Source organism: Epargyreus clarus, unplaced genomic scaffold (genome assembly GCF_041222505.1).
Source record: "Epargyreus clarus isolate Ecla_fem2 unplaced genomic scaffold, WU_Ecla_fem_2.2 ptg000006l, whole genome shotgun sequence".
NCBI lineage: Eukaryota > Metazoa > Arthropoda > Insecta > Lepidoptera > Hesperiidae > Epargyreus > Epargyreus clarus.
In genome coordinates this window covers 8,021,490-8,044,700 of record NW_027332214.1, presented here as the reverse complement: position 1 = coordinate 8,044,700, position 23,211 = coordinate 8,021,490, and the positions used below count along the sequence as shown (strand labels likewise).

At 36.6% G+C, this 23,211-nt stretch overlaps 2 protein-coding genes and 1 long non-coding RNA gene across 7 annotated transcripts in view; 1 reads left to right on the top strand and 2 right to left on the bottom strand.

Moving 5' to 3' along the window:
- Positions 1-1,646, bottom strand: part of Atpalpha (sodium/potassium-transporting ATPase subunit alpha) — a 60,329-nt gene extending 58,683 nt beyond the window's left edge. For 3 of the 5 annotated variants that reach the window (XM_073073936.1, XM_073073934.1, XM_073073935.1), the window contains exon 1: positions 1,583-1,646. In XM_073073936.1, the coding sequence (XP_072930037.1) occupies positions 1,583-1,606 (24 nt within the window). In that variant the 5' untranslated portion in view covers positions 1,607-1,646. The remainder of the gene's footprint in view (positions 1-1,582) is intronic. The other 2 variants (XM_073073941.1, XM_073073938.1) reach the window with 2 other exon arrangements.
- A 235-nt stretch (positions 1,647-1,881) lies between these two features.
- On the top strand, positions 1,882-18,693 carry alpha-Man-IIa (alpha-mannosidase 2). The gene is made up of 21 exons (XM_073073933.1): positions 1,882-2,092; positions 2,387-2,536; positions 4,123-4,395; positions 4,985-5,132; positions 5,658-5,832; positions 6,068-6,369; positions 7,303-7,388; positions 7,606-7,706; positions 8,143-8,320; positions 10,616-10,800; positions 11,718-11,891; positions 12,150-12,414; positions 13,119-13,291; positions 13,744-13,962; positions 14,490-14,667; positions 15,219-15,377; positions 15,885-16,037; positions 16,498-16,620; positions 17,062-17,250; positions 17,664-17,777; positions 18,498-18,693. Exons 2-21 carry the CDS (start codon positions 2,405-2,407, stop codon positions 18,648-18,650), a joined length of 3,480 nt encoding a protein of 1,159 aa, XP_072930034.1. The 5' UTR covers positions 1,882-2,092; positions 2,387-2,404; the 3' UTR covers positions 18,651-18,693.
- Positions 18,694-20,468: 1,775 nt separating this feature from the next.
- Positions 20,469-21,151, bottom strand: LOC140742883 (uncharacterized). The gene is made up of 2 exons (XR_012102307.1): positions 20,934-21,151; positions 20,469-20,838 (listed from the first exon to the last, which is right to left on the bottom strand). It is a non-coding gene; the product is annotated as an uncharacterized LOC140742883 (long non-coding RNA).
- Between the last annotated feature and the right edge of the window lie 2,060 nt (positions 21,152-23,211).

The following is a 23,211-nucleotide window of genomic DNA, read 5'->3' as shown; positions in this document are numbered from 1 at the left end:
AAGAGTTCAATATTCTTAATGGGTAAATATGGTAAAATCAACAATAAAAAATCTGTATATAAAAATCATTTCCTGTTCGTTAGTCTCGCTAAAACACGAATAACGCTGGACCAGTTTGGCAGTAGGAAGTTTGCGAGGTCAGCTAGGATGATAATATTATTATAGATTAATACTGCACATAGGAAATATGATCGACAAAGGCGTATTTGTATATAACTAAATAACAATGATAACATATTTTAATTACAGGAAAATAATATTTTAAATATGCAGCTAAATGTAGTATTTAAGTAACTAAATAAAGTATTATATGCATAATAAAAACAGGCTGGTCATCAATAAACATTGTTTTTTTGCTTGGACATCTGTTATTAACTCTAGATAAAGTAAGATTCCTATCTGAGGTAGAGCATAGATATGCGGCTACCAATGCCGACCGAGCTGGGACATTCAAGAAAAGTATGTGGATAGGGTTCGCACCCTTCAAACTAGAATATGGTAGAACTGAGTCGAACCACAAAAGGTACTACGACCTTTAAATATCTATGTCTAATAAGATAATTATTGCATAGTCAAAAAATATAAAGTATCTGAATGGAATAGATTATTTTAAACATGGCATTTGAAACTGCACATTAAATGAAAGGCTGGTATTAAAAAAAACAGCAACATTCTTCTCTGAGATCCTTTGTTACCTACAGTCATAAATAAATGCCGTAATACTAGAATTTTATACTCATATACATTAGATTATGTGTATTCAAATTACTTTATGAAGTTACTTGAAACTGTTAGGACCATATAAGAGGCTTTTTTGTTATCACACAAGTTACATAAGGTTACATAACCAGGGTTCATTTATAATTCACAAAAATAGGGTACCCTTTAATTGTACAAATAATAAAGATAAATGATCTAATAATACAAATGTTACATCCTTAAAATAATTATAAATTGCAATATGTAATAAAAGTGTTATCTAATAAGAGACTATACTGGAAAATATATGGCCAGTGGCCAGTGATCGAAGGCGTCATAATGTAAAACATTGTTCTAGTTCATGTACAAACCGATATTATGTTACAATTTTATTGTATTCAAGAAACCAATAAGAATCAATCAATATATTAATCAATAAGAATACATTTCATATTCCTGCTAAAAGAAGGCAGCGCTTGTTTCCATAAATTTATTGTTGTTGTATATGTATTTAAATTTAAATCAATATGCCGCAGTCGAATATGCCGCGTCGAACTTAAATGTTTGCGTGAATTTATCGATTTTAAAACGACTCAAGCGTTCTACGTATTAATAAAAAAATATTAGTAGTTTGATAGACGAATAAACGTCACAGTTGAACCTTTTTCATTCAAAATAACTGTGAATTCATTAAAAAATAAATATACATTTCCAACCGTGTCTCAGGGCGTGGTCTTTTAAGCCTTTTTGTAATTATTTAAAGAAGTCTATACACTCCTTACTTCGCTTCATGTCTACTACGAATTGATTTTGAAATATACCCGGTCAACAGTCAAGATAAGATAAAATAATAGACGTTTCAGATATAAAAATTTATACTCACATCCAGAGATTCCTTAGACGCCATCTTTCACACACAATTTGACGTTTAGAAATTGAGTTTGACGTTTCTATCAGATAGTTTTGAAAATCGATAATATTCTGCCTATCGGACACATTCTATAAAAGATGTAATATGTTTTTTTAAATTGATATTATCTTTATATCATAAAGGTAGCTGTGACCATTTTAACTTTTTATCTTATTTATCAATCAATAAATGTTTTTTTTTATTATGTGATTGTTTATTATTATTATGTCGTTGGGCTAAGTAGTCTGTAAAGATGTCAAATGTCAAATCGTTTCATGTCAAAACGTCGTAAGTCTGTTTTATTGTTTGTTGAATTCGTGGATTACTATCAGTTGATTGGGCTTGGTGTGAAAATCTTTATCGTGATTACCTGAAAGTATTTTGGCTAATTATAACATCACTATGCATATGGACGACTACCTTTTTGTGTCCATATTCTACCTTAACCACTGAGAGGTGGCAATTAAACATTTGTATAATTGTGTAAGTGCAGTATTTTAATTATTGAGATAGAGGTTTGCCGGTGTTCCGCTGAAGTTAGCATTTAATTTGCTACAATATTTAATGAAATATTTCATTCATTGCGTGCTTGACCTCGTTATAATGTTTCACTAGTGCAGTAACTTACTCAAAAATAATTATACTGATTTCTGTATGGTATAATTCTTTTTATTTCTAATAACAATTTATTTTTTGTTACCTCATCAAAATATGCTGTTAAATTTTAAATGGCGATTAAATGTTAATTAAATGTGTGTATGTTTTGTTTCAATTCAGGACTTATAATCCAACAATATGAGGATAAGAAGATTATCAACATTTTTTTGGGCAACATGCATAGTTGTGTTCATATTAATCCTGTATGTGATGACAGACTTGAGTTTCAAGTTGCCGAGCATCAAACCCGCTATGGTTGAACTTGATGATGTAAGTAATCTACTTTATTTACTCAACAATCCTAATTATATTAAGGGGATTAACTACTTGAAGGTTTGATCGAGTTGTAATTGCTTTGAAATGAAAGATACAACATCCCTATCAATATCAATATGCTTTTAATTTTTCATTAAATGCCTGTTTGTGCATTTAATTAACTAATTAAATATCTTTATGGTTTCCTGGTAGTAACTATCAAGTAAACATTCTGTTTGAAAGTGAGTTCTGATCATTGAATAAACTCCTTGGAGACTATAGTGTCTTACATGTTTGAGAATTTAAGACTCCTGAGCTTTACAGAGTCTGGTTCTCCAATGGAGCGTTCAAGCATCAAAGCGTCATATTTTAAAATTAAAAACAAGTTTAATAAACATCTATGAGTAAGAATTTTTTTAATGTGACACCACAATTTGAGCCACTAGATCTCCAACTCACACACTTAGCAACACGAGTGGCGATGCACATGACTGGTTCAGATCACACAAATCCATCGAGTTTCAGCTGATCTGCGAGTAGGTTCATAATGCCAGGCCAACCTTATGACTTGCGAGCTGATCTGCAGTTCGCTCGATCTGTTACAGTTACCTATGTCTTGACAGCATATTCAAAATGGAAGAGTATAGTTATTTATTAGGTGTTTGAATAAAAGTGTTTTTTTAGATTGCATTTACTATAAAACATACTTAAGGATTAAATTCCAGTCTAATAAATTTGCACACTTGCTCCTACCCACTGCTCTAGTACTAAAACCAAGTCAACTCCTGGTTGAGAACTTGTATACTTCTTGAGCATATACTCAAGTGTTAAATACCCAACTCATGCATTTTCACAGCACTAGTTAGATATAAAAGTTAGATAATACCCAAACAGTATTACTCATACATACATACATCATTACAATCTTTAATAACCATGATAACAATGATAATTTATAATCTATCTTTTCTCAAACATATAGATAGCCTACTAACATACTAATATTACTAATGTAACATGTTTACATGTGTTCTTTTATGTCTACACTGAGTCATATGTTTTTTTTTTCGTATTTTTTTTATTGTTTTCTATGGAGATGGTTGATTATGAGATTCATCGGATTAGTATGTAGTAGGAACACAAATAAATATGGACCATGACCTAAACATTGTCTATAAGATCATGTAAACTTGCTTTTGATCTTGCAAATCATGACACATACGAAAGTAAAATAAAATCTGATGAAACGGGGAAAACATTTTTATAACATTTTCCTTTAGTTTGTCATAATATTATTTCTTCTCACAAGTTGATCCTTATAAGTCACACTATTCAATATGAACTTGTTTTCTTCTCCCACCTAGGAAAATAGATCTTTTCAATAATGATGCTGTTTTAATTTTCAATCAAATCAGCTTTGTACCTCCTTGCAGTATTTTCCACTTATCCTTATAGTCTCGGATTTCGCCATCCAGGCTTGAAAAACTTACCATGTATATAAAAATAAATTGTTGATTTTCAGTAGCAAAAAAGAGTTTTTAATGTACAATCTTTTTCTACCTATTTTTACTTTTATCTATAATCTATTGCATTTCCCACAGAATAAATGGTCATCATTTGAATCCAAGCTACGTCATATAGAGAATGAGCTGAACCAGCATCATGTCATGGTTGGTGAGATAAAGGACACCATGGACCAGATAGCAGAACAGAGTCAAGAGTACCACCCCCCACAGAAAAGACCCAAGAAACTCTTTAAGGAGGGAAAACAGAAAGATTATAAAGTGGTGGGGGATGAACCACCGAGGATGCACATTAAGTTTAACATGTCCACATGCCCTATACAACAGACTAAGTCCAAGACTGATGTGCAGGTAATTAAAATTTAACACTAGTGTATAATTAAGTAAAGTAAAGCTAAAGTTAAAGCTAAAGCTAAAGTTGACATTCTAGTCTAAAAACTAATCATATAAATGTTCAATTTTATACAAAATGCAAGTTTCATTGATAAATGTTTATCAATTGGGTAACCAATTTGGTATAGCCTACACATACCTACATTTTTTAAATAATACCTATCTTCAAAACAATAATAAAGATAAAACATAATTTATCTACAAACTGTTTTTACATTGTAAATTTAATAAATTGTTATGAAAGATAATGAATCTTAACTTACAGTATAAATGTGAATGTGAGTTAGCTGTTTATGTTTGTTAGCTTGTTTGGTACACTTTCTCATCTTAACTACATAACCAATTGTCATGAAATTTTGTACACACATTGTTAGGGGCTTAGAAAAAGACATAAGGTATCTATTGTTCTGAAAAAAAAGTACTGTTCTTGAGAGGTGAATAAAAACCTTTAACCGCGAGCGTAGCCGCAGATAGAAGCTAATAACAACTAGTTTTAGTTTATTTAGGAGCTAATACTTATAGCTAATGCTTATATATTCATCTACAGATGCTGTCTATGTATGAGAGCATAACATTTGAAGATAGAGATGGGGGAGTTTGGAAGCAAGGGTGGAACATAGAGTATAAAGATAACCAGTGGAGTCAGAAGAATAAGCTCAAAGTGTTCATTGTGCCACATTCTCATAATGATCCAGGTTTGTTTTTTATAAGTCAAAGCTAATTCACTTCATAATAGAATACATTTAAAATAAACAATACTATTTATCTAATTTATTACTCTACCTATTTGGATGAAATTTTGTGTTTAGGTAATGATATACTGACCAAGTTTATCTTGTCACATCTTGTTATAAAAGTCACTAAATTTAATTTTTAAAGGTTGTCTTGACAAAACCACTTATGGTATGGTTTCCCATGCTCGACTTTTTACGTCGGTAATTTCTGAAACTGCCGCCTTGACATCATCAGAGAGAAGGAGATTCAGTCTCCCCAGGCTGTAAAATTTTTGATAATATAGTGTTGGTGTGAATAGTGTCTTGTTCTTGTATTATAATATTATCTATTTAAAATGTTATACCTTATAAAATGTTATGTATTTAAAAAAATACATTTTATTAATGTATTACAAAACTTGAATCAGTTATGTTGCCATATATGGTAAAGGAAATAATATTGGCATATTTAGTCAATATTGACAATAACGCGAGCGGTGCTTCCAGGATGGATCAAGACATTCGAGAACTATTACAAGGCACAAACAAAGGCGATATTTACAAACATGGTGGAGAAACTGCCCGAGGGGAAAGGAAGGAAGTTCATTTGGGCGGAAACCAGCTACCTGTCGCTGTGGTGGAATTCTGATGCTACCGAAAAGGAGAAGGCCACTTTTCAAAAGTAATTATCTTACTTTGTTTCATACAATTTAGATTAGTCGATAAAGAGATATAAAATAAATTTTGTTCCCAAGTTTTGATCTAATTTCGTTAATAACTTTGTTAATTTTGGCTGTATGACAAAAATATGGTCAGACCATTATGGTCTAAAATTTATTTGCCTAAAATTTTTCTGTGTGTTGCAAATAAAGATATCTCAATTGACTAAAATTTTAATATATACACTTGTGTTACAGTTTACTAAAATCCGGACAAATCGAGATAGTAACGGGTGGGTGGGTTATGAACGACGAGGCCAACTCTCACTGGCTGGGTATCGTCCAACAGCTGACCACAGGCCACCAGTGGTTGATCGACAACCTCGGCTACATACCTAAAAACGCCTGGGCCATTGACCCCTTCGGACATTCAAGCGCCCAGCCCTACCTGTTAAAGTTGACTGGGTTCGAGAACTCTATCATTCAAAGGGTTCACTATAGAGTTAAAAAGGAGTTGGCGTTAAATAGGCAACTGGAGTTCAAGTGGAGACAGTTGTGGGGTAAGTTCCACGGAGAGCGCATAAAACTACTTTTGAATGTCACAAAACTGAAAAAGTATTTTTGATCTGTCCATTGTTTGACAGTACCACTACTCCAATAAATTTCTAGCTCATAATAGTTATGAATTCTTTGTTTCAAGGATGTGTTAAAGTTAACTAACTCTGTTTGGTATCTATATTTTAATGTGCGGTTTTGTAAATGATAAATGATTTATGGTTTGAATGCTTTAATGGAAAACTAAACAGTATTTAAATACTATTAATTACTTTTAAAATGTAACGACTAAGATGCTATAGAAATAATACCGATAAATACTAATGACAATGCTAATGAGAATGTGTGTCGCTGATCAATGTGTACTATGAGATCTCTTATACGATCTTCTACACGAAAACTGCGCGGTAAGCATTACACGGCGTGCTTGCTGACTTAGCGAGATCGCCCTACCAGATCTAAAACGCGGTCACACGGGCCGGCCCAAAGTAATGCCGAGCCAGGTTTTCTTTCTTGTTGATTCTGTGATGTCCAATGTGATCCATTGTTATATAGGGTGAATTTGTCAAATGGGCCTTCAGGGCCAAACTATAAAAATTAGCGAAACTTTCTTTAAATGTTACTTTTCCTTTAATTTATCACATAACATTACTTCCTAGAATTTGATCCTTATAAACGACACTATCAGATAGTGGAATAATATAGAGGGTGTATTTTTTTTTTCAAAATGAACTCGTTCGATTCCCGGCTAGGGAAAAACACATTTTAAAAAAACGAATAATGTAGTTTTAGTTTTTATCAAAATCGGCCACGAAACTCTTTTCAGCATTTTACGGTAATCTTTATGGTTTCGGATTTGACCCTGAAGGCCTGTATTCTCACCCTGTATTTTTTTCCAATGTGTAAATAACTTTATGAATAAAAAACGAATATTTCAGATGGCTCGGGAGCAACGGATATGTTCACACATATGATGCCATTCTATTCGTATGACGTGCCACACTCTTGCGGGCCTGACCCCAAAGTGAGTTTCACATACATTTTATTCTATGGTCTAGAACTATGTTACCTACCTATTATACAAGAGAAACCAGTATTTTTAAAATTAATGAACCACTTCATATAATTAGTATTTGTATTTAATTAGTGCCATTTATTTGAAATTAATTAATTATTGTCTATATTATTGTAAAAAATAAACAGCAAATAAATAGATATATACGATCATTTTATGACTTCAGATTTGCTGTCAGTTTGATTTCAAAAGGTTGCCAGGAAATGGCATAACATGTCCCTGGGGAGTAGCACCAAGGAAAATTATCCCAAAAAATGTCGAGGAGAGGTTCGTATAAGCATAATATATATATATTTTAATTTTTGCCTTAAAAGCACTAAACCCGTCGTTATGTAGATAGTCCCTAAGAAGAAAGCATGTTCATATGATCTAAAGAACGAATGAATACCACCCGAACGTATCGCGTTCAGTGCAGAACTCTATATTTTTGTAGGTTTCATAAAGTTTTTGTTTGCCAAAGTAAGTGATAATTATTATTTCATAAACACGTGACTTTGAAAACATGTGCGGTTCATGTGTAAACCTCAAACCACGAAACAAGGTAAGGTTGGCTACAGATACGCTGAAACTCGTGAAGAGTCTCTAGTCTCTTGCCACACCCATCAAAAATACAGCAGCTTACCCACTTAAGCTGCTCTTATTAGACAGAAATAGGGGTCGAGCCGCGAAGGGTTCTTAACTAACCCTTTTAATGAATCCCCAGGGCAGGCCTAATCCTCGACCAGTGGCGCAAGAAGGCACAGTTGTACCGCAGCAATGTGTTGCTGTTCCCCCTGGGTGACGACTTCAGGTACGACCGCTCCAACGAGTGGGACAACCAGTACCAGAACTATGACATGTTGATCGACTTCATCAATGCTAATGATGATTGGAACGCTGAGGTTAGTATATGCCTCTTGGAATGAAAATTCTTAAACGTCTTTTGTCCTTGGCCTTGGGGATCAGACCAATAAAATCAGACTTGAAGGGCCAACGCAAATTTTTGCTATTTAACGGGCTTTTGCCATGCATAACCGGTTACATAAACCTATCAGAACTTTATGAGGTCTGTTAGAACTACGCTGAAATAACCTTGAAAAGTGCGTCTGAATACCTTAGTGTTTCTGCTGCAATACACCCTTCAAACCACAAAAGCTTGTACCAATTTCATGAAGCAGAAATGGCTACAAAGATAGTTCCAACCAAGGTTGTTGCTGATGCAGGTTTTTACTAGATCAGCTGATGCTGATGCTGATTTTTTCAGATTAATATCAGCTGATGCTGATGCTGATATTTAAAAATACTTAATAATAAATATATTTTATACTGAGGTATTTGTACATCCCTTACGAGAATAGTCTTTTTTAACCAACTTCACAAAATGAGGAGGTTTCTCAATTCTACCATATGTCTTTTTTATGTTTGTTCGCGGATAACTTCGTCTATTATGAACCGAACTGGATGATTTTTATTTTGTTGGAAAAAAAAGATATTTCCAAAGTAGTTCCATTATAAGAAAATAAGGGTCTGATCACCAGAGAAATCTAGGGGAACTTTCAAAAATCGTAAGGGCGACTAGTGCATTTGTAAGATTTTTAGTATATCATCACTAAAAAAGGTGAAAAAAAAAAATTAAAAAATACAATCGACTTCCATGTCACTACAAAGCAAAAATCAACTGAAACAAATTTTGGCTCAGCACATATCTCCGAAGCCGGCGCTCATATTGAACACGCTGTTTACGCCGTTATCCAACGAAATATATTTAGCACCGACTTCAGAACCATGTACCAAACCAACATCCACTTCAGCTACCCTCCACTCTGCAGGCCAGTGACACAGAAGTCGGCATTTATTTGTTATTTTTTTTACAAATACTACACTGTGTCGTATATTTGTTCAATAACGAAATATTTGGTCATATTGCACTTTTCACTGGATGTGGCATTATGAATTGAATTGCCTTCTGGAAAGATGTCCGGACAACACTGATAGGGCCCGGTTATTAGCTGTTGCCCAAAGCGATTCAGGGCATTGGTTACACGCACTCCCGTCCAACAATATTGGCACCGTGCTGGATCCTATAACTTTGCGTATTTCCATAGGTCTCCGGCTCGGTGCTAGGATTTGCGAGTCTCATTTTTGTCCGTGTGGGCAGGAGGTGGACACGTTGGGTCGGCATGGCTTGTCCTGTACCAGGAGTGCCGGCAGGTTGTATCGTCACGGGACTCTGAACAGTTTGATTCGTCGGGCACTTGCTACCGTCTCTATACCTGCGACGTTAGAACCTCCACGCCTTTTTAGAGACGATGGCAAGAGACCCGATGGAATCACTCTAGTTCCATGGAGTCTCGGACGACCCCTGGTATGGGACGCGACGTGCGTAGACACCTTGGCCCCATCGCACGTAAGCAATACATCTGTGTGTGCGGGGGCCGCAGCCGACCATGCCCAGACTCTCAAGCGCCGTAAATATAATAATTTATTAGACAATTATTTGTTTGCGGCGCTTGCAATAGAGACAATGGGTCCATGGTCATCTGACATGAAAAAAATCATGTCAGATATGTCGGCCAAGCTTGTAACTGCTTCCGGTGACCAAAAAGCTGGCTATTTTGCTCAAAGGCTAAGCCTGGCCGTTCAACAAGGAAACGCCGCCAGCGTTTTGGGAACCATGCCTCGCACGGCAATTTTAGATGGTTTATTTTATTTATGATTTTATCTTTTTTACTATGAATACATAATTCTGTTATTGATTGATTGAACTATGATCGAAAGTTATTGATGTCTGACCAATTGTCAATATAATCGAATGATTGTTTGATGACAACTTGTGTTTATAAACTTCTGTGATTGGCTAAAACTCCACGTGATTTAAGCTCGGTCCCATCTTCAACGAACACGTTACAATTTCAATATCAGCATTAAATATCAGCATCTTTTGTTGCGGATGCGGATGCTGATGCTGATATTTAAAAGAAAGCTGATAATCAGCTGATGCTGATGCTGGTGCTGATATTCGCAACAACCCTAGTTCCAACACAGTCAAACCACCAAGAGTTCTGTCTTAATATTTTATTACACGAATTTGCTTCACAAGATTTAGGGCTAATACCTAGGCCTCCGGCTGAAGTGGACGTCGCGTCCCTCAGTGAGACATATTAATTATTAATGGAAAGGTACAATATCTGTTTTAGGTACAATTCGGCACTTTGAATGACTACTTCAAGGCCTTACACGAGGAGGTGAAGATGTCCGATTTCCCGGTGTTGTCCGGTGACTTCTTCACGTACGCTGACAGGAACCAACACTACTGGAGCGGGTACTACACGTCTAGGCCCTTCTACAAGAGCATGGATAGGGTGCTGCTTTCGTATGTCAGGTGAGTGGAGCGTATATTTAGTGTATTTAGGTGAGTGGGGCGTATATTAAGTGTATTTTAAGGTTCTCGTAAGATGATTTAACTGCAGTGACATCAACATCACAATGTGGTTTGAATCATATTAAGTTTGAAACTTCTTGAGATGTAAATAGGTTTTTCTGAATTGTCTAAACATATTTTTCATGGGTAGAAGTCAACATAACAATTTATTTATAATTAATGCCTATATGTCGGTCGTTACATGAGAAAATATGACCCATAGGAAGTACGCTAAAAGTGATTTTTTTTTTATGTAATATAGGAGTAGCAGACGAGCATGCAGTCCACCTGATAGTAGGTGGCCACTGCCGCACATGGACATCTGTAATCAACCCCAGATAGGATGAGATATTACTACCTGAGGTCGGCCACAGATGCGCCGCTACTCCTAAGGACTAAGCTGGAGCGCCTCGGAAAAGTATGTCTCCCTTATACACACACCCTTCAAACCAGAACACAGCAGCGCTTAATACTGCTGTTATAAAGCAGAAATAGATATGGCGGTGGTGCCGCCGGAGTCGAACCACAAATGGTTTCACCACCTAAATGCACGCTCGCGTGTTTGTATTGAAAAAATGTACAATGAGCAGCGCCAACGGCGCGCGCACGAGTGACGGGTTCTTACACGTACAGCAGGCGTACGCACGCGCCGAGTGTTCCTTCACAGGCTCTTTTCTCCGAACCACTGGAGCGCGCCTATACGTAACGCAGGCCGCACGCAACGGATGCACGTCGCGGGTTCTGGGCCCGTGTCAGGTGTCCGGAAAGTACGTCAGCACCGGACACCTGCTCTAATTTTATAAGTTAATAAGTTGTTATTAAAATAAATTGTGCAATAAATGATTTCATTTCATTTAATATAAACAATTATTTTATAGGGCAGCGGAGATAATCACATCGCAGGCTGTATCGTCGCGTTCCGTGACGTACATAGTGTCACTGCAGTTGCGCGATCGCGTGGAGCAGGCGCGCCGCGCACTCGCACTGTTCCAGCACCACGACGCGGTCGCCGGCACCGCGCGGGACGACGTCATGCTGGACTACGCGAACAAGTGGGTGCCAGTGTGTAGGCCGGGCGGCACGTGGCCCCCGCCCCGTGACGCACATAGTGTCGCTGCAGCTGTTCCAGCACTGTGCTAGATTACTTTTTGTTAACTTTTATTTACAAGATGATTTTATGTTTTAATTGTAAATTAATTAGCATATTAAAGTTAAAAAAAAACAAAGGCTTTATAGTCGTGTAGAAATCAAATTTTATAGGTTATGGAAGCAAAGCTAAGAATCCCTCTTTACACACATTTATTTTCCAGAATGTTAACCGCTATCAAGTACTGCCAATCGGCGATACAACAAGCAGCTTACTACCTGCTGAAGCAACCACCAATCCAGGACCAAACGCAAGAGGACATTTACTTCGACGTGGACGACATCTGGCGGAAGAACAACGAGTTGCCCACGAGGATCACGATAGCGCTGGATGTGATGTCGCCGTCGCGTCGCCTGGTGTTCTACAACGCGCTAGTGTTTAGACGACACGAGGTCGTCACCGTGCTGGTCTCCACGCCTCACGTTGAGGTAGGTTTCTTAATTACAGTACAAAATAAGTATAGATGTGACGTCACCGACTCGTCACCGTCTACTGCTTCCTAAAGCAATCATCGATCTAGGACCAGACTCAGGAGAACATATACTTCGACGTGGAGAACAATGAGTTGCCCACGATGATTAAGATAGGGCTGGACGTGATGTCTGAGGTACGAGGTATATAGCAATGTATGTGTGATGTTGTCGACATCGTGCTGGTTTCCTCGGCCCATGTTAGGATAGGTTATATAGCTTTATATGCTAAAACAGCTAAATGGTGTGTTGTTTTTATTAAGTGATAACTATATGGATATGTACACTGTATGTTTTCCTATTAAAATGAAATGAAACGAAACGAAACGAAAAGAAACGAAACGAAATGAAATGAAACGAAATGAAATGAAACGAAATGAAATGAAACAAAATGAAATGAAACAAAATGAAATGAAACAAAATAAAATGAAACAAAATAAAATAAAATATAGGAAGTATCCGTACAGCATTGAAATGAATATCTAGGATTAACTTTACTTGCCATTTTTTGTATCATTTTGCGTTTAAGTATACATGAACTACTAATTTATATTTTTTAACATCCTATTATTTTTCAGATTGTCCATATAATTTTTGCCTAGAAAGGTCCTTAAATATGAAATAATTGGGTAGTCTTAAAATTTCCATTGGCAACCCTACAGGTATTCGACCCAGACGGCAACCCGATGATGGCGCAAATCTCCCCCGTCGTGGCTGGCGAGCGGCGGCTCGGCTTCGTCTCCAACAAGTTCCAGCTGTCTTTCCCCGTCACCATCGACCCCCTCGCCCTCACCACCTATACCGTGTCGCTGAGGGACAGCATGAGTATCAATAAGTGGGTATAGTTTATGAATATGGGCTTTAATTTGTAGATTCTTATTGTAAAGGTTTTCGTGAGTAATTATATTGTATACTATGGTCAATTGGTCATAATGACCCGTAAAGTCGCTGATAAGGTTACAGATCTATAATTATTCATATTTAAGTACTATAAAGAAACCTTATTTTATTATTAGTCTCAGATATAGATAAAATTTATATAATTTATATTCCTTTCATTTCACAAATTGATTTTCTCGATAAAAACGTGATAAAAAAGTGCCATTTTATTTTAACTTTTTAAATGAACTCAATTCAAAATGCAGGACCTATGAATGCTGGTGTAGCTTCCATATAATATATAATAGATTAAAAAGAAATGATAGGAAAATAATTTTTTTATCAAAAATGTTTGAATTTAATTGGTTTGAAAATTGAATCTTATACAATTAAATTTGTAATCACCAGATACACATCGTACTCCCGCGTGAGGATCTACAACGCGGACTACTGGACGGTGGACCTGCCGAAGATGTTCGCCATCGACCAGCCGACCGCGAGACTGTCCAATGACGTCACGATCCAGGCGGGCAACAGTTCCCGCGTGCTCGCTACTATGAATGGTTTGGTGAAGGCGATCGTGTCGCCCGACGGTCGCACCACGCCCGTGCATATGGACTTTGTGCAGTGAGTGTATTTTGTTGATCTAAGTATTAATTACAAGGATTTAAGGATAATTAATTAAATCAGCACTCAAGAATGTCTGAGTTATTGCGTCAATTTTGCTAAGTTGTTAGTTCAATGTCTGTATAATATATTTGATAATACAAACTTAGCATCTGAACATGAAGTCAATCTACTCAGGGATCTATAGGACCCACGCCGTCTTTGGACATTTAAATCCATCAAAATAAGATAAGCTTTCTATCAGATCAACATCATACATACAAGTCTAATTGATGAAGATGTGTCATCAATGATCAATGAGATGTCCTTGTCAACCTTCAAGGACTAATTGAAACACTTCAATACTCATAAATATCCTATAACATCTCTAAAATCGTAAACACAACAGTTTAAGGTATTGAGACTATTGTTGTTAAGATAAAGAGTCGTCCCGCCTTTAGAAACGATATTTATTTATCATGTATTAGCGCTATGGTTTTCTGGTTTACCGCTAAGATTTTTATATACTTATTTAATCCCTCTTCTAGGTATGACACGCAAAAGGGCCAGGACAACAACAGCGGCGCGTACCTGTTCATCCCGGACGGGCCCGCGCAGCCGCTCAAGACCGACGCCTTCCCCGAGATCGTCATCACCGAGGGGCCCTACAAGGCCACCCTCTACTCCGCCCTCATCAGCCCGAAGAATGCTGAAATTATTCTTGCTGTGAGTGTACTTTGTTATTGTTAATGTTTAGCTACTGTATATGTGCTATTGTACTGTATTAGTGAAGAGTTGTGTTGCAATTGGTGAAATGCAGGATAATTTGTATGTGTTTGATAATATTTGTAAGAATTCTCAGGGTTGTAAGTTTTAAAGGTTAAAATCCTTTGCATATTGAATTATTTTGCAATTTTCTTATGCCACACAGATTTTAGGGGTTTATCAAAGCAGCAGTTTTTTGCTTTGAAGAGTTTGGTAAGAGAGTGATAAAAGAAGCGTTCTAGCTCAGTTCTAAGCGGTATCTACGCTTTTGTGACCTATCTAAAGGGGATTGTGACCAATTACAATCAAGTCGGCTATACGCTTGTTACCAGCTATTATTATATAAAATTGCTTGATAGTCGCCAAAATTATATAAAGTTCGGACGAGTGACCGGTATTGCATCACCGTATTCGTAACTTTGGCATATGATCTATTTGACTAATGATTTACAATCATATATTTGATCAATACATTTGAGACGTCGATTAAAAACCGTACCTGTGATCCCCAGGTATCAGTGTACAACAACCCATCGCTGCCGCAGAGCGAGGTGGAGATCTGCAACACGCTGCTGATCGACCCGCAGGTGGACGACCTGGAGCTGGCGATGCGCTTCTCCACCAACATCAACAACGGCGACGTGTTCTACACCGACGTCAACGGGATGCAGGTGTGTGTTGCCACTGTACAGTGTACAACAACCGTCGCTGCCGCAGAGCGAGGTGGAGATCTGCAACACGTCCTAGGGGGCTGCGACCCACAATTTGAAAAAGTCGTAAATCCTCTATAAGGGGGCATCGCTAAGTCTGAATAAATAAAAATCAATATTCAGTGTAAAAAAATGTTAATCAAAAGACAATTAAATATATTTAATTATGTTATCCTTTTTTTAAAGTAAATAAGCATTTTGTATAGATATAACGTTAGTAGTAAGACAAAATACTTACAAGTTATAAACGGCGGGTAGTAGAGGATTCCTAAATATTTGCACATACTGAGGGGGTCATATAAAAAGTTGAAAACTAGATGTAACTCGTACTGGCTTCAATACGCAGCTGACAAAACGTAAATACTCGTAATAACAATTTTCTTTTTTCTTATGAATCTCTCATTATGTTTCTTCATGTCCACGATCGTAGACCAAGTTCACTAACAAATATTTCCCTATACTACCCAGATGATAAAGCGGCGCTACATGGAGAAGCTGCCACTGCAGGCCAACTTCTACCCGCTGCCGGCCGCCGCGTACATCGAGGACGGCTCCACGCGCTTCACGGTGCTCACGTCCACGCCGCTCGGCATGGCCGCGCTGCAACCCGGACAGATCGAGGTATGCCTGCCTATACAGGGTGTAGTTTTTAACTGGGTGTAGATGATCAAATACAAAAGTATAGGAATAAAGTAAAATGCTGAAAGAAATCGCATAGCCAATTTTGATAAAAACTTAAACTAGTTGACAAAGAGTCCAGCCGGACTAGGCTGAGCGGGGAATACACCTTTATTATTGCGATATTTAGTAGTATCGCTTATAAAGATGACATTCTAAAAATAATGATAGAAAATAAACTAAGATTTATTTTTACGTAATGCAATTAACTTTCTTACATATTAAACCGTAACTTACCAATTGTTCAATATTATACCCACCAACTGTATTAAGCATCACGAGATGATGGACTTAGTCTATTTATTTAAGAGTATCACATTTAATTATTTTCTAATTATCATTCATTCGGTAACTCATGATTAACGCGGGTCAACCAGTATTTACCAATTCATATAATTTACAGGTGATGCAAGACAGACGGTTGAGCCGCGACGACAACCGCGGCATGAACCAGGGCGTACTCGACAACGTGCGCACGCGACACACCTTCAAGATCATCGTGGAGAACGCTAACAATCCTTGCCCGGTTGGTATTTTGTTGTTGAAATTTGATTTTGACGGGTTAAGTTTTTGTTTCAAGGATGAATACTATACCTCAGGATTCTGTTTCCAGAATCAAATGCATTGTAAATGTACGTGTACGATTTACATGCGTTGTGTATTTTTTAATATTTACTGCAATTTTTCTGTAACATATTTACGGAACATAGTCTGTTACGTAAGGAAATATTACAATATTACAACCATTCAACATTTTGTAGCATAATACAACGATAGCTAAGTATTTTGAAATTCGGTGTACTTATATTTTTCGAATTAATTACTTAATTACTCTTAAAAAATTAGGCGTACATCGATTACAGTTCAAGTGATAGAGCTTTGTGACAGAGGGACAAACAGCGGAAGTTTAGTAATTGGGTTCCGTTATACTCCCTAAAACTTACTTTCGATCGTTTGTCTCCCCCAGCCGCCGCTTTCAGCCGGCAGCGGGCAGCTGTCGCTGGGCGCGCACGTGTCGCAGCAGCAGCAGCTGCAGCCGCTGCTGGCGCTGCACTACACGGCCAACGAGAACGAGCCGCGCCCGGCGTACTCGCGCGCGCTGTACGGCGCCGCGGACCTCGTGCTCGCGGCCTTCCCCTCGCACGTGTCCGCCGAGGTGTGTATGATGTTTGATGGGGGGAGGGGTGATTATGATAAAACACTTTCAACGTTGAAAATAAAGTTTCTTAAAGCTTCTGTGGTTCCACTTCGGAGGCAGCTCCACCTAATCTAGTTCTGATTTAAAAGAAACATGTTAAACGTTGTTGTCTTCTGGTTAGAACGGTATAGAAAAAGAGAGATACATGTATAAAATATTCCAACCAAGTCCTTAACGGTAGCAACGCATGTATAACCAAGTATCTTGTAGGATTTTAATTCTATTTGACGTTAATTATCCGCAAGCGGCCGTTACCACTTAGTATTAGGTAAGCTACATATTCGTATGTTATTTCTATATTAAACATTCGTATCATCTAAATCATCCAAGTAATGCGAGTTAATATACAATAAGTTTATGTTGTATTACAGAGTAAGGACGGCAAAATTCTGCACGGTATGGGCATAACGTTCCAACGGGTGCACCTCGACACCTGCTACGGGAATCGTGCTATCAACAAGTGGTACCCTGTTGGGGAAGGACAGGTAATGATCAAATTAAAAATAGATTTCATGATATTTTTTTACATTCAAATGCAGGACATCTTTGTATATCCTGTGTTGGACAGAGATTTACATAATATACACAAAAGATATAATTACGAGGCTGGTTATGATAAAAATTGCATCATCATAAAAAATATCCTCGAACGTCGAGTCGAACGAGTTAATTAAAAAAAAAACATATTGCATTATTTTACCATAATTTGTGTTGCTTATAAGGATAAAACACTGGAAAGTGTTAAATGAAGAACTAAAAGAAATCATTTTTAAGAAAATGTATATGATAGAATTCATTCATTCATTCACGTTTCATTTGATTCGTGGCTAGAGAAATAATAAAAAAAATATATCTAATGATGCAGTTTTAGTATTTAACAAATCTGCCTCGTAGTTCTTTTAAGCATTTTTATCTACTATAGTTAATAATAAATAATAAATAAATAAACGCTTTCTACACTCACAGCCCCACACTAGGATTCCCTGTGTCGTGGGTGCCATGGACACACACAAAGACAAATACACAAACACCCAGAAACAGAAATCTAAATTCATCATTTAGATATCTGTCTGGCCGGGGATCGAACCCGGGACCCTTTGCGCGTCAGACCGGTATGGTGACCGATCCGCCACGCGGGTCATCGTATGGTTTCGGGTATGGTCCATTTGAAAAGTTCGCCCCTGTATATAAAAGTGTTATTCCAGTTCCAGCTGTCGGACCTGGTGGACGTGCCGGCGGAGCGCGTGCTGCGCGGCTCGCTATCTCACTCGCGCGCCGGCCCGCCCGCGCCCGCCGCGCTCGCGCTCTGCCCCATGGAGGTGCGCTCGCTCTTCCTCAACGTCACGCTGCAGCACTAGTCAACACAACCCAACACGGATGGAACAACCACGTAACAATTGGGAGATATTCAGAAATACGGGCAACGGACAAAACGGACATCTCAAGTAACCGGGAGATATTCGGAGACGCAAAACTATACACACGAACGAACCCTGTGCAACCCCTAGAGATGTTCCTCTGGGAGGACGAAACCTGTGAACTATTTGTGAACACAACATTTGGGAAATGTTCAGAGTAAGCAACCATCACGGACGAACCCTCTACGACGGCTGGGCGATGTTTCAGAAGCTTGTGTTCTTCGTTGTTCCTGCGTCAACCCCTGAGAGATGGTCAGAAACAAAGAATCATGCACATAGGAATTCTCTGCGTCACCTGTGAGATGTTTCGCTGTTCGTTGTTCATAGGTTAAGCAGGGATATCAGAATTATTCTTTTAGACTTGTATGTAACATGATATGCAAGATAACAAAAAAGTCCATGGAGTTAAGAACGTTATTAATAAAATTAAATCTATCCAATACTTTGGTTACCAAAAATCGACATTTGACAGTTTCTACATATTAGAAATGCGCAAATTTATATCTTTGGTAGGCAAAAATCGGATAAATTGAATAATAATAACGAACGTTATCGTGATTTTAATCGCAGTAACGGTATCCATTTGCTGTACTACGATCTACTATTTAACCCAATGTTAAAAATCTTCCTTCCTTACAAACTTGCCTTCATCTTAATGCGATTCCTTTTCGCTCGTGTATTTGATGTCGTTTTCGTATGGTTTGCTGACCAATTGAAGTTATTAGTACAATTGGTCTTATAAAATGTTATGTGTTGCTTATATTATATTCGGCCCCCCTTTCGTATCAAGTTGAAGAGTTTTTTATACTATAGGAACAATATTTGTGATTTACAATTTCGGCTAAACTTAATTAAAATAAGCCTTTTAAATTGTTCCTAACTATTTTTTTCTCAGAATTGGAAAATAAATAATCATAAATGCGATCTACGTTCCTAGTAAAATTTTGATGTACAACATAATTATAATTTGGACGTCATATAATAAAAATATGTATATGACTCTCGATAATAACCGTAAATTCCGCTAAATCGAAGAAGTGCCAATGTCGGATTGAGCGGGAATTGAAGGCAACACTCATGTCTCAAATGCATTTTTTGTAGTGCATGGTATTTGCACTTACGTCATAGTAATTCTAAAGATACGATATGTTATGATAGAACTTGCATACAATATAACTTTACTGTCCATTAAAATTCATTATAAGGCTGAACGCCCATTGGCTACTATCGCTTGACTAACTGGTAGTTTTAGCGATTGAGTAGTGATTTACGTGACTGTCAAAGATTGCTCCGCGACAATTTCGTAGCTTATTCATCTACAACTTTATACATATGCAAAGACAATCGACTATTTTTCTAATCAAACAATCGCTCGTCAGTTGCTCGAACAACACTTTAGACGCACGAACGGTAAAGCGGCATAAACAACTTTTCAGCAGCTTAAGCGATAAGATGGATACACAACTATCGCTCAGGCGACAGAAGCCAATTAGCGCTCAGACTTAATCTACATAATATTTGTGCTTGGTATTTATAACAGTTGTCATTTTTTTTAAAATAATGATATAAGATAACATAACATAACATAATACTTAGTTATAACGAATAATCCATATAGTAGTTTGATGGGACACGTCTAGTATATGTAAAAGTCTGATATTTAACATAGTGTAAGATATTTAAAAATAACTCGATTTTTGCACAAATTAACGCATTGTACTCTAAGGTCAACTAATTGTCACTTAATAGAAAATATCCTTTTTTTTGTAAAGCTTGCTTTACTATGAGATTGATTGGTAACAGTGACGGAGATGAGATTTAACGAAATACTCGAAACATTTTAGGGCTAGTAGCTGCTGGATAAATAACGGCGTGTGATATAAAATCGTGAGGAGAAAGATTTTTGCAGTTGTTGTGTTGAGTTTATAAATAGGTCTTAATTTTCTGATATTGAGCTACGCTCAGAGCCCTTTGTGGCTCAGGGGTAGCGGCGCATCTGCGGGCGACTTCAGGTAGGAATATCTAATCCTATCTGGGGTTGATTACAGATGTCCATGGGCGGCAGTAGCCACTTACCATCAGGTGGACTGCATGCTCGTCTGCTACTCCTATATAATATAAAAAAAAACTTAACTTACCACACTTTTCAAATTAAAACACCATAGTTTGATAAGTTAAGTTTGAGATTTCATCTGATTTCATTCGATAAGTAAAATACACTACCTATTTCATAATAAATGGTATCTTATAATATTTATTGTATTCCATATTCATTATTGATAAGATAATCATCTTTATTATAGTGACTTGTTTAAGATCCCTCATAACTGGCAGAGCTATCATGATTCATTTCATTTTGGATCATAATTATGTAATAAAAAATAAGATGTTGTCAATGCATAATAATGTATAATTATATAACTTAACAATCCTTCATAATATATTGTATATAAGCAGTACACTCTATACGAACTCCATATAGAAGAGGAATTGTATTTGAAGCTGAACACTCAAGACACGCATGTGAGCAGGCGTCCACAAAAGGTGTACTAGGGTACACCTTTTGTGGACCACCACATGATAGGGTAGTAGAATTAGTTTGTTAGGAGCTAAATTCGTTCGTTATGAATGTTTAGGTATCGATTTCTAGTTTACCATCCGCCCGATAGCTATTTAGATAACTAATCATTGCATCTTCGTAAACGGCTTAGGGAAAAACAATTATCTTCAATGTGTTGATTAAGTGTCTTACGCACGCACACTGCTATAATATTTATATGCCAAATTATATTGATAAAATAATTGTTATAAGTGTATCGGTAATATCAAAGAATATTAACGTTTAAATGGATATTAAAGTTTGATTGTACTTTATTTTTTCAACTATATGATACCCATTTACCTTTGTAATTTTTTTTCCAATAGGTTTTAAATTTCATGGAAAATTCCATGCAGTGCGTTATTATTGTAGCCGTGTGCTTTTAAATCATATATTTGTGAGAAACATTGATCTCCACCTTGGTGTATAGTTTTTTAAATAAATTTATTATTTTTTTATTTCATTTGTATAATAGCTGTCTCGTATTTAATTTAATTTTTCCGATGTCGAATATACTAAGATGTAAAATTTTATTTACAGTTCCTACACCATCAATATGTTATTATCGTCAAATCAACGGTAGTGATGTTTACTTGTATTTGAATAAGTTTATTCAATTTTATGTATTATTTTGTAAATATAATGTATGTATGGGGAAAATATAATTGTGTTGTCATTTGTATTCCTCATAATTGATTAATTATTAACACGGAATAGAACGGCATGTACATATGTTTTTTAGAATATGGGAGTAGCAGACGAGCATGCAGTCCACCTGATGGTAAGTGGCTACTGCCGCCCATGGACATCTGTAATCAACCCCAGGTAGGATTAGATATTTCTACCTGGAGTCAGCCACATGTGTGCCACTACCTTTGAGGACTAAGCTGGAACGCCTCGGAAAAGTATGTCTCCCTTACCACACCCTTCAAACCAGATCACAGCAGCGCTCAACGCTGCTGTTATGAGACAGAAATAGGTGTGACGGGTTATTTTGTAGAAAACTAAAATATGAAGTGTAATTAAGCATCTTTATTTCTCTCAAAGGTTTACAATATTAACAGTGGCTTGAACGTGATAACAATAAAGACTAACCCACAAGCTTGTGGATATAAAATAAACAAAACGTGAATACGACTTTAATTTATCACAGTAGAAATATAAAATGACAAATCAGCGTTTAGGCCAATACCGCATTTGCGTCTTCCATTATTACAAAACAATTTTTATTTATTGCGTGATTTGAATATGGTTACGTGATTTGACAATTATTAAAAAATAACCATTGGTAACATTTCACGTGCGTAAACAGATTATGGAAAATTGTAATTATGACTGTATAAGTATGACGGTCGAAAGGACATTACATGGATTATTCTGGACAGATTCAAGATGAACAACAGGGGAAATATGTATTTTCGAGGCAAAATATATTGGCTACAAAAATGTTTCGTAAATACAAATATATCAACAGAGATAAGTCCTAAGTAAATGCAAGAAAGTGATTCGATTTATATATTCGAATATTTTCATTTTCTTTAAAACCATTTCCATAATATAACCCTTAGTAATTATAACATTAAGTAAATAATACATTTGGAAAATACGTTCTATCAGTAGTAGTCGGTATTCGTATATTGATGGCACACAAGCGCATAATACCAATCATTAACATAAAACCTTTAATAATACTCAACAAATAGGCTAGCCAAAATATAACGATTTTGCCAAATGTTGACATAATTATAGATATTCTTTATTATTAAAAAAAAAAAGTAATACAAATGAAACGAAACACGATCTAAATATTTGATGCACGATTACCAAACTAAATACCTAATAGGCAAAACTAGAATTTCCGACAATCGAATCGAATTTAGGCCATTACTCACTACATTATGT